At 44.1% G+C, this 12201-nt stretch overlaps 1 protein-coding gene and 1 long non-coding RNA gene across 2 annotated transcripts in view; one reads left to right on the forward strand and one right to left on the reverse strand.

Annotated features, from left to right (window-relative positions):
* PTPRU (protein tyrosine phosphatase receptor type U) overlaps window positions 1–12201 on the forward strand; it is a 489953-nt gene that overhangs the window by 409891 nt on the left and 67861 nt on the right. Inside the window, exon 18 of the mRNA XM_033956533.1 lies at window positions 9757–9833. Within this exon, the coding sequence (XP_033812424.1) occupies window positions 9757–9833 (77 nt within the window). The remainder of the gene's footprint in view (window positions 1–9756; window positions 9834–12201) is intronic.
* Window positions 1–12201, reverse strand: part of LOC117365755 — a 223209-nt gene that overhangs the window by 52843 nt on the left and 158165 nt on the right. The gene's annotated exons all lie outside the window — the stretch shown is intronic.

Raw genomic sequence — 12201 nt, forward strand, 5'->3', positions numbered from 1 at the left:
CAATCGCCTCATCCAAGCACCCACTACCAGACACAGAAAAACGCACTCCCCATTCATACCCCCCCCAATCAAGGAAGTAAAAAGAACAAGACTACACGACGGCCTACTAGCCACTCAAGCCGCAAGACTGGACAACCAAATCTCCAACCTTCTGATGACCACCCCAGACTATAGGACATTCAGAAAGGAAATAAAGACCACACTTTTCAAGAAATTCCTGAAGCAGCAATAACATCACGACCTCTTAGTAACACCAAAACTGACGATCGATCTAACCATTACTCACTAATAATAACAAAAGAACCTCCACTTTGACCACCTATCAACTCTACTACAAACCACCTCACCCTCAACAACCCGCTAAATGTCTATAAGATCTACAACCTACCTCTCTAGCTAATCATTGTAACTCTGTTTTTAAATTAACCTTTTGTAATCCGCCTTGAACCGCAAGGTAATGGCGGAATAGAAATCCCTAATGTAATGTAATGTAATTCAGGTGTACTAAAGTTGATAAGATCCACTCTTGTAACCCATCGAGGACAGGGGAAAAAAAACTAATATAGGGAAAGTGTTTATTTATTTACAAAACCACGCAAGCTGTTTTTAGTGTCGGTGCACTGAATGCTGTGAGCTGCTCCGACGCTCATGGAACTCTATGAGCGTTGGAGCAGCGCACAGCTTTCAGCGCACCGGCCGGCCCTAAAAATCGCTTTTGGAGTTTGGTGTAAAAAAAAAAAAAGGGGGGGGGGGGAGAGGTGTTTTTTATTTATTTAGTTAAAAATGTATAGCCCACAGCATCCCACAATTCTGCACGGGCTGCATAAAAAACATACATAATAAAATGATAACAAACAGTTATCACAAAGAACATATAATAAGATAAAACATCTAGCGTATATACTCGAATATAAACCGGGATTTTGGGGCCAAAAAACTGGCCCAAAAATGGGGGTCTCAGTTTATATTCGGGCCAGCGCCCACCCAATCCCCTCCCAGACTTATTGCAGGCTGCCGCCAAGCTCTGCACCCTGTTCCCCCCTCTCCGCCCTGTCCATCGTACCTCCTCTGCTGCTGTGGTGATCCACAGGTGTAGCAGGCAGGAGCGAGCTTCCTGCACTTCTGCCCTGCTGCTAACCCGGTCGCTCACTCGCTATCACAAGTTCCGGCTTCAGCCACTGAGTAATACCGAGTAGGAGCGCACTTTGGCACTGCTGCTTGGCGCTAAGCGGCTTTCTGAATTAGAGAATGACACGGTGACAAAATTCATCACCGTTCCCGTCCCCGTGGATAACCGCGGGAAATAATCCCATGTCATTTTTTTAGTGTCTATATCAACCTCAGTCCTTCTACATCAGCATTCTTCAAAGCAGAGCTTGCAGGTCAGTGGTTGTGGCCATTCATACTCTGATTCTTCCCTCTCTCCTTAAAGAATGACATGAAGATGGTTTCCCGCGGTTATCCGCTGGGACGGGAACGGTGATGAATTTTGTCACCGTGACATTCTCTGTTCTGAATGTCTCACACAGGGAGAGGGGAACAGGGTGGTGAGCCTGGGAGGTAGGAAGGGCTGTGTGCAGTGCCTGGCAGGGAGGGGGCTGGGTGCAGAGCCTGGCAGGGCACTTGAATATTAAGTCGCTGACTTATATTCGAGTCAACCATTTTTCCTCCTTTTGGGGGGGGGAAATGGGAGTCTCGACTTATATTCGGATAGACTTATATTTGAGTATATATGGTATATGATATCTGATACATCGGAGTCTTTATGAAGGGAGTGGTTTGACTGTACTTCTGGCAATTGGGCACTGGAATGGAGTTGGCCTTTTTGCTCCTTTCAAACCAATCCTGGTTGTTGTAAATGTTGGGTGGGGAGGGTTGGAGGGAGGGGGATTCTGGGGCCTGCTACACTAGCGGGCTACTTGGGCATGGACAGTCAAGGGAGCTGGGACTTTGTTATTGCTGTATACTTTTTGCAATATTGGTTGATTGGTTGGACATTGCGGTTGTCAATGCTCTGTGTGATGCTTATTGTCTCAAAATGTTGTGCTTTGTATAGTTTGACAAATTTCAATAAACACTTTAAATATAATAAGGTAATTCATTGATATAATTCTCACTCAGCTGCTAAAGTACATGACAGAAACTAAATGTGTTTTCCTCACTCTCAGGGTAAAAAGGTACCAGATTTGTATTCTAGCTCTGCAAGGGATTTAAAACAGTGCAGACCCCCCTCCCCGGCTTAGATTTTCCTTCACTTGTTATAGCTTGTGGAGAGTGGGAACAGGTCTAGTTCTTCGGATTTTCAAAAGATTAGTGACCAGATCTAGGGAAAATAATCCCCTGTGATAGAACATTTGAGTAACTTGCTGGGGTGGGGGTATAATTTTCTTCATGAGGCGATAGTTCAGTGACTGGATATCTAGAAAAAGACTTCCGAGTGCAACCTTGCAATTCTGTCTCACGGGAAGGGGGGAATGATCCCCAGATTCAGTATTACCCTGACTAGCTGTACAAAAAGTGTTTCCTCCTATAATGCAGCATTATATTAAGTTTCAAGTTTTATTACTTTTGATATACCAACCATCAAGTTAATATCTGGCTGGTTAACAATATGTTTAAAAGAAAGAGAAATTATACAGAATTAAAAAAAAAAAAAAAGAGGCATTGTGTATATACATATAACATCACAAGACGAACTAGATAGTGAGGATAAAAGGGAAGGGGGGGTAAAGTTACATATTTGAGAAGAAATTGGAGATAGTAGGGTGAGGATAAAACATGATGGAGGGGGGCGCTTTAAAGAAAGCGGTTATTTTTGGTAATTAGAGAAGATGGCTCTAAGTGAATGAGAAGGCATCGCGAAATAAAAACGTTTTTAAATCTGTTTTAAATTTGTCAAGTCGTGATTCGTCACGGAGTTGCTGTGGCAGGGAATTCCAGAGGGTAGGGGCAGTTACTGCGAAATTTACTTTACGTGTATTGTAGAAGTCTTTGATAGTGGGGATAAATAGAAGTTTTTGATCAGTTGATCTTAGAGTGCGTGAAGAGCACTCTATTCCGTCATTACCTTGCGGTTCAAAGCGGATTACAAATGGATTGTCAGGATATTAGAAGTATTTAGGGAGTAGTTTGTACATTTCTTTGAGTTGCTAAGGATTACATTTGAATTGTCATGGTATTAGAAGTACATATGGAGTAGTTGCAGGTGATGCTTGGGACATTTCTGATTGAGTTAGTTCGGTTTTATGTGTTTTTTGAATAGAAGGGTTTTTATTTCTTTTTTGAAGGTTTTATAGTCTGTGGTCGAGGTCAATAGGTTGTAGAGTTGGAGGTTGAGTGTTGCAGCTCGAGTGGCTAGGAGGTTGTCGTACAGTTTTTTCCTTTGACATTTTTGGTTGGAGGATGTGTGAATGGTGCTTGGGTTCTCCTGTGTCTGGTTGAGATGGATTGAATTAGTCGATTGTTCCAATAGGCTGGGCTGTCTCCGTTTATTGCTTTAAATAGTAGGCAGTAAAATTTGAAGTGTACTCTCGCTTGTATTGGGAGCCAATGTGAGTCGTAGTATGCCTCTGTGATGTGGTCGAATTTCTTCAGTGAGTAGATTAGTCTTAGGGTCTGTGTTTTGTATTGTTTGTAGTTGTTTTATCATGGTTGCTGTGCATGGGAGATGTAGTATGTTGCAGTAGTCTATGAGACCTAGGATTAGGGATTGCACCAAGAGTTGGAATTGTTTTCTGTCGAAGAATTTTCTGACTTCCCTCAGGTTTCGAATGACTGCGAATGAGCATACAGAGCAGTATTTTTTAACAATTGTATTTAATTTTGCTTCATTTTGATTAGAGCTGTTAGTATATTTTTTTTCAATGTTGTACTACTCCACTTTGAGTTACCCGGAAGGATGACATATAATGTAAATAAAAGTGTAATGTTATTTCAAGGATGGGCTATGAGAACAAGAATTACCATGATACAGATGCATGTTTGAATTTTCAAAGAGCCTCCTGTATTTGTGAAGTAGGCCTATTCTAGCTTGTAGCTTCACTCCTCTAGCTCCTTTATCCTGGAATTTTTATAGATTCTCTTTTGCAAGAGGCGACCAACAACTTAAACTATCTCTTCCTTCCAGAAAAGGGATTAAAGGAGTTAAGATTTTTGGTCAATCAGATTTGTTAATAATGCATTGTATGGCATCTTGTGATTATGATGATCTGTACTATGATGTTTTTGTATAGTTCTGTTTATTTTGCTAAAAACTTATTGAACTTAAAAAAAATAAGATTTTTGGTCAATCTTTGATTTTTAAGTTTCCCCAACTTTGGAATAATCTTCCGCTCCTTTTAAGAAGCTCTGGTTCTCTTCCGTTCTTCCGTAAACTCTTGAAAACCACTTTATTAGAACATAAGAAATGCCTTCACCGAATCAGACCTTTGGTCCATCTAGTCCAGTGACCCGCACACGCGGAGGCCAATCTAGGTGTTCCCTGATGAAGACCCTATTTTCCCGTATCCCTCAATGCAATTTGCAAGGAGGTGTGCATCCAACTTGCACTTGAATCCCATAATGGAGGTTTCCATCACTGCCTCCTCCAGGAGAGCATTCCAAGCGTCCACCACTCGCTGTGTAAAACAGAACTTTCTGACATTTGTCCTGGGCCTGTCGCCCCTCAATTTCAGTCTATGACCTCTCTAGGCACTTTGGAAATTAATTTTCTTCGAAATCTTTCTTTTTATGGTTCTTATTTGTTTAAGTTAACTACTGTAAACCGAGTCGAGCTTTCTTAGAATGAAGACTCGGTATATAAAGCCAAGCATTAGATTAGTTTTCAAAGAGAAAGCATACGAGGGCGCCCTTTTTTTAAGTTGGATCAAATTGGCCACATACTTTGCGCTTCCTAGTTTGTGCAATTCGCCGAGTGGAGGAAAATTGCACAGGTACCATGCATTCAGTTTCCCTCCTCAGGTTTAAAAATGCTTCTGGGGAATACTTCTCGCAGTTAAGCTAAAGCAGTATTCTTCCGTGCAAGGCCCGGTGCCTAAATTAGTAGACGCCTAGATGGCGCCATTAGTAGATGCCTAAATTAGTAGACGCCTAGATGGCGCCATTAGTAGACGCCTAGATGGCGCCATTAGTAGATGCCTAAATTAGTAGACGCCTAGATGGCGCCATTAGTAGATGCCTAAATTAGTAGACGCCTAGATGGCGCCATTAGTAGATGCCTAAATTAGTAGATGCCTAGATGGCGCCATTAGTAGACGCCTAGATGACGCCATTAGTAGATACCTAAATTAGTAGACGCCTAGATGGCGCCATTAGTAGATGCCTAAATTAGTAGACGCCTAGATGGCGCCATTAGTAGATGCCTAAATGGCTCCTACATTAGTAGATGCCTAAATTAGTAGACGCCTAGGAAAATGGCGCGTTCTATATGTCAATCAAATTTAGATGCCATTTGTAGAATGGCGCCCCGGTGCCTAAATCGAGTTAACTTAAGCGCCGGTAAAAGGGGGGGCCTTAACACTTTCTGATATGGGTTATAAGAGTATATTGGACTGGATGCGGATGCCCCTGAGGACTCGTCTGATCACGCTTCTGATGTGGGAGCGTAGCGACATGGAGGACTTCTCGATTCGGGGACGGTTCTTTCAACGATTGTGGGAGCCTTTTTGGCGGCCCTCATCATCATTCTGGCTTTTTTTTCCTGCTACTTTTTGTCTCTCTAAATCATGCTCATGACTGAAAGGGGAGGAAAAGTCGCATGCTTGGAGGGCAAAGCGTTTCTCAGTAGACGAAAAGAACGCATCGGGGATGCTCACCTCGATAAGTTGAAAGGCAGGTGGTGCGGTGGATGCTGTTGATGCACACTGGTCAGCGGTGTTGCGGTCTTCCATGGGAAGATATTTGGCAGCTCCCCTTCAGCTCATTTGGATCCAAAATGGCTCTGACTTAAAAGCAAAAACCGCTGAGCTTAAAGCACTTGCGCTACGGGGGCTGGGCAAAGCTGAGAAATATTCCACAAACTTGGATAAACAGCTTTGCAATTCGTCTCTCACGACTCCTTCTGCTAAGGGACGTCTCCTATTTTTTTCACTATGTTGGTCTGCAACTAGACTAGAGAATAACACGGGGACAACTTTTTCCTTGTCCCAGGAGGAACTCAATTTCCCTATCCCGTTCCCACGAGTTTTGTCCCATGTCATTCCTGTAAGCTCTGCCTTACATGCACAAGCCTTGAACATATGTTCAGATGAGGACGGAGCTTAGGCATTGGTGGAATGAGGCATTATGACATCACAGTCTGAGCTCTAGAATGTTGCTGCTTATGATTTTCAAGTGTTTGAGGCTTGTGCAGATGAGGATGGAGCTTAGGCATTGGTGGAATGAGGCATTATGACATCACAATCTGAGCTCTAGAATGTTGCTACTTAGGATTTTAAAGTGTTTGAGGCTTGTGCAGATGAGGACGGAGCCTAGGCATTGGTGGAATGAGGCATTATGACATCACAATCTGAGCTCTAGAATGTTGCTACTTATGATTTTAAAGTGTTTGAGGCTTATGCAGATGAGGACAGAGCTTAGGCATTGGTGGAATGAGGCATTATGACATCACAGTCTGAGCTCTAGAATGTTGCTACTTGTGATATTAAAGTGTTGGAGGTTTGTGCAGATGAGGACGGAGCTTAAGCATTGGTGGAATGAGGCATTATGACATCACAGTCTGAGCTCTAGAATGTTGCTACTTGTGATATTAAAGTGTTTGAGGCTTGTGCAGATGAGGATGGAGCTTAGGCATTGGTGGAATGAGGCATTATGACATCACAGTCTGAGCTCTAGAATGTTGCTGCTTATGATTTTCAAGTGTTTGAGGCTTGTGCAGATGAGGATGGAGCTTAGGCATTGGTGGAATGAGGCATTATGACATCACAATCTGAGCTCTAGAATGTTGCTACTTATGATTTTAAAGTGTTTGAGGCTTATGCAGATGAGGACGGAGCTTAGGCATTGGTGGAATGAGGCATTATGACATCACAGTCTGAGCTCTAGAATGTTGCTGCTTATGATTTTCAAGTGTTTGAGGCTTGTGCAGATGAGGATGGAGCTTAGGCATTGGTGGAATGAGGCATTATGACATCACAGTCTGAGCTCTAGAATGTTGCTGCTTATGATTTTCAAGTGTTTGAGGCTTGTGCAGATGAGGATGGAGCTTAGGCATTGGTGGAATGAGGCATTATGACATCACAATCTGAGCTCTAGAATGTTGCTACTTATGATTTTAAAGTGTTTGAGGCTTATGCAGATGAGGACAGAGCTTAGGCATTGGTGGAATGAGGCATTATGACATCACAGTCTGAGCTCTAGAATGTTGCTACTTGTGATATTAAAGTGTTGGAGGTTTGTGCAGATGAGGACGGAGCTTAAGCATTGGTGGAATGAGGCATTATGACATCACAGTCTGAGCTCTAGAATGTTGCTACTTGTGATATTAAAGTGTTTGAGGCTTGTGCAGATGAGGATGGAGCTTAGGCATTGGTGGAATGAGGCATTATGACATCACAGTCTGAGCTCTAGAATGTTGCTGCTTATGATTTTCAAGTGTTTGAGGCTTGTGCAGATGAGGATGGAGCTTAGGCATTGGTGGAATGAGGCATTATGACATCACAATCTGAGCTCTAGAATGTTGCTACTTATGATTTTAAAGTGTTTGAGGCTTATGCAGATGAGGACGGAGCTTAGGCATTGGTGGAATGAGGCATTATGACATCACAATCTGAGCTCTAGAATGTTGCTGCTTAGGATTTTAAAGTGTTTGAGGCTTGTGCAGATGAGGACGGAGCTTAGGCATTGGTGGAATGAGGCATTATGACATCACAATCTGAGCTCTAGAATGTTGCTGCTTATGATTTTCAAGTGTTTGAGGCTTGTGCAGATGAGGATGGAGCTTAGGCATTGGTGGAATGAGGCATTATGACATCACAGTCTGAGCTCTAGAATGTTGCTGCTTATGATTTTCAAGTGTTTGAGGCTTGTGCAGATGAGGATGGAGCTTAGGCATTGGTGGAATGAGGCATTATGACATCACAATCTGAGCTCTAGAATGTTGCTACTTATGATTTTAAAGTGTTTGAGGCTTATGCAGATGAGGACGGAGCTTAGGCATTGGTGGAATGAGGCATTATGACATCACAATCTGAGCTCTAGAATGTTGCTGCTTAGGATTTTAAAGTGTTTGAGGCTTGTGCAGATGAGGACGGAGCTTAGGCATTGGTGGAATGAGGCATTATGACATCACAATCTGAGCTCTAGAATGTTGCTGCTTAGGATTTTAAAGTGTTAGAGCCTTGTGCAGATGAGGACGGAGCTTAGGCATTGGTGGAATGAGGCATTACGACATCACAATCTGAGCTCTAGAATGTTGCTGCTTATGATTTTAAAGTGTTTGAGGCTTATGCAGATGAGGACGGAGCTTAGGCATTGGTGGAATGAGGCATTATGACATCACAGTCTGAGCTCTAGAATGTTGCTGCTTATGATTTTCAAGTGTTTGAGGCTTGTGCAGATGAGGATGGAGCTTAGGCATTGGTGGAATGAGGCATTATGACATCACAGTCTGAGCTCTAGAATGTTGCTGCTTATGATTTTCAAGTGTTTGAGGCTTGTGCAGATGAGGATGGAGCTTAGGCATTGGTGGAATGAGGCATTATGACATCACAATCTGAGCTCTAGAATGTTGCTACTTATGATTTTAAAGTGTTTGAGGCTTATGCAGATGAGGACGGAGCTTAGGCATTGGTGGAATGAGGCATTATGACATCACAATCTGAGCTCTAGAATGTTGCTGCTTAGGATTTTAAAGTGTTTGAGGCTTGTGCAGATGAGGACGGAGCTTAGGCATTGGTGGAATGAGGCATTATGACATCACAATCTGAGCTCTAGAATGTTGCTGCTTAGGATTTTAAAGTGTTAGAGCCTTGTGCAGATGAGGACGGAGCTTAGGCATTGGTGGAATGAGGCATTACGACATCACAATCTGAGCTCTAGAATGTTGCTGCTTATGATTTTAAAGTGTTTGAGGCTTATGCAGATGAGGACGGAGCTTAGGCATTGGTGGAATGAGGCATTATGACATCACAATCTGAGCTCTAGAATGTTGCTGCTTAGGATTTTAAAGTGTTTGAGGCTTGTGCAGATGAGGACGGAGCTTAGGCATTGGTGGAATGAGGCATTATGACATCACAATCTGAGCTCTAGAATGTTGCTACTTAGGATTTTAAAGTGTTTGAGGCTTGTGCAGATGAGGACGGAGCTTAGGCATTGGTGGAATGAGGCATTATGACATCACAATCTGAGCTCTAGAATGCTGCTGCGTAGGATTTGAAAGTGTTTGAGACTTGTGCAGATGAGGACGGAGCTTGCAGGAATGGGGCAGGGATAGGAAAAGTCACGGGGACGGGATGGGAAAATGAGTTCCCGTGGACATGGGAAAAATATGTCCCCGTGTCATTCTCTAAACTAGACCAAATTAAAGTAAAGTGGCCCCACTCACTGCTGTGTGTTATGCTTTCAGCCATTTTCTTAATAAATGAAAGTCCCAAAGTCTGATTTGACCTGCATGCATGTCTTGATTAGAATGTGAGCTTTGTGGAGCAGGGTCTTCTTGCGTATTTGTACAGTGCTGAGGTGGCAAGTAATGCTACAGGTTTGACCAGAAGCGTCATTTTCTGCATCAGTGATTTGAGACCTTGTGGCTTGTGCTTCCAGATGACCGCCATCGAGTCAAATTGCACCCGGTGCAAGGGGACCCCAATGCAGATTACATCAACGCCAACTACATCGATGTAAGTGCCGCAAAGCCTGGGAGTTGTCTCTTCCTCCCTGTTCTCCCCAACCTGTCTCGCACTTTGACTTCATTTTCCTGAGCATTAGCGCGTTGAAAAAGTGAAGATTAAAATGCCTAAGACAAAAAGCCTTTTACTTCAGACAAGGGCATCTAGCTCCTTCAATTTGTATATGTGGTGGAGAGATTTTTGCACGTTAAAAAAAATAAATTCTCTCTTCATATACAAAGAATGGTACCATGGATAGCTCCAAATCCCAAACTTACTGTTTCTGCTGTTGTGTTTCCTTTTAACCAGTGTATCGCAAACTGTGTGCCTCGAGATGCCAGCGAGGAGGAGAGGTACCGGCGCCATCTGACTGCTTACAGGATGTGCCCCTGGCGGTGTGAGGCACGTCCTGTAGTCAGTCAGCCGGCGCTTGCGCCTCGCCCGCGGCCCCTGCTCCTTTTCCTCACCTCTCCTTCTGCAGCCCTCCCCCACCAGCGGTAATAGAAGGCTCAGGGCTGCGCCTGGAGGACATCCGCACATGCACGGATGTCGGTGTGATGACGTCCGTGCATTTCTGGGTGTCCTCCAGCCGCGACCGCGAAATTAGTGTGCCGCACCTTAAAAAGTTTGCGGCGTACTGCTTTGGACCTTACTCCTGTCCCTCCTGTTTGTCCTAAAACTTTGAAGAAGAGGTGGCATTTGGCATGCTTGCCAGGCTTGTCCTTTGTAGTTATATGGGGGGGGGGGGGAGTTATTGCATTCAAGTTCTCGCGTGCATGTGTATGTTAGTACTTTTTGCCTCTTCTGAAGATTCAACTCTTCCCACGGCTGCCGTGTTCACCTCGGATTCTCAGTCTGTGGCTTAGATCAGGGGTCTCAAAGTCCCTCCTTGAGGGCCGCAATCCAGTCGGGTTTTCAGGATTTCCCCAATGAATATGCATTGAAAGCAGTGCATGCACATAGATCTCACGCATATTCATTGGGGAAATCCTGAAAACCCGACTGGATTGCGGCCCTCAAGGAAGGGACTTTGAGACCCCTGGCGTAGATGAACTGGCTTTAAATCTGGCTTCATCCAAACACGGTTCAGAAGTCAGGTTCCAAAGTCCATTCAGCCGCATTGCTTAGAGGATCTTTTCCCCTGTGCAGAGACCTTTACAACAGTGAGGTTTTGGCTTCTTTTGGCCCGTGGAACACTTTGAAAAGCCCGTACGGTTATCTGCTGATTTTGTGAGTAAAGGATAATAGCAGCCATTTAAATTACTGCCTATAAATAGCAAAATAAGTCAGTCGTAATGTCATCCTATTTTATACCTATGGGTAACATGGCATTTAGTGAACACTAATGTCCGTTAGCGCACACTAAGAGGGGCATTTTCAAAACATACCTCTAAGTCCGATTTGGATGTATGGCACTAGACGTCCAAAGCTGACAGTAAAAAAATACCTATTTTAAAAAGGCAAACAACCATAAGCCTAGAAATAATTTTTTTTTGAAAATCCTCTATCTGGATGTCCAAGCCATTGGGACGCCCAGACTGCCAAGATATCTATCTGTATACCACATTTTTGACAAAAATTTTGTCCAAGTCCCAAACACCCAGAAAAACGCCATTTGGATGTGGGAGGGGCCAATCCTATAATGGACTGGTCACCCAGACATGGCAACACAGCAGTGGGGCACCTTAGAGGTCGCTGTTGTAAACTTCACATAAAGGGTATCAGATTAAACATCTCACCAGAACTCCCTTATAGGTTATGGTGAGCCTCCCAAAACCTACTATACCCGCCTGTTCGCAACCCCAGCTGCCCTTATGGCTGCATGTAGTACCTATATGGCAGTACAGTAGGGTGTTGTGGGGTGTTTTTTTTTGGGGGGGGGGTTTAGTGGGCTCACATTTTTTACCATGAATGTAGTGGTTAGAGTGGTTCATAGACAACGGCGCAAAAGACAAAAGCGCGTGCCGCCAATTGAGCGCAGCGCGCGCCGCCGCGCCGCTCTAAATTACAGTTTTTAGGTGCTCCGACGGGGGGTTTTGTTGGGGAACCCCCCCAGTTTACTTAATAGACATCGCGCCGGCGTTATGGGGGAGTTTGGGGGGTTGTAACCCTCCACATTTTACTGTAAACTGAACTTTTCCCCTAAAAACAGGGAAAACGTGAAGTTTTCAGTAAAATGTGGGGGGTTACAACCCCCCACAATGCCCCCCACAACGCGGCGCAATGTCTATTAAGTAAAGTGGGGGGGTTCCCCCCACGCCCCCCCTGTCGGAGCACTAAAAACAGTAATTTAGAGCGGCACGGCGGCGCGCACTGCGCTCAATTGTCTGGGCGCGCCTTTGTCCCGGCGCGCTTTTGACCCGACACCGGTTAGAGTGGC

Source organism: Geotrypetes seraphini, chromosome 8 (assembly GCF_902459505.1).
Source record: "Geotrypetes seraphini chromosome 8, aGeoSer1.1, whole genome shotgun sequence".
Classification (NCBI taxonomy): domain Eukaryota; kingdom Metazoa; phylum Chordata; class Amphibia; order Gymnophiona; family Dermophiidae; genus Geotrypetes; species Geotrypetes seraphini.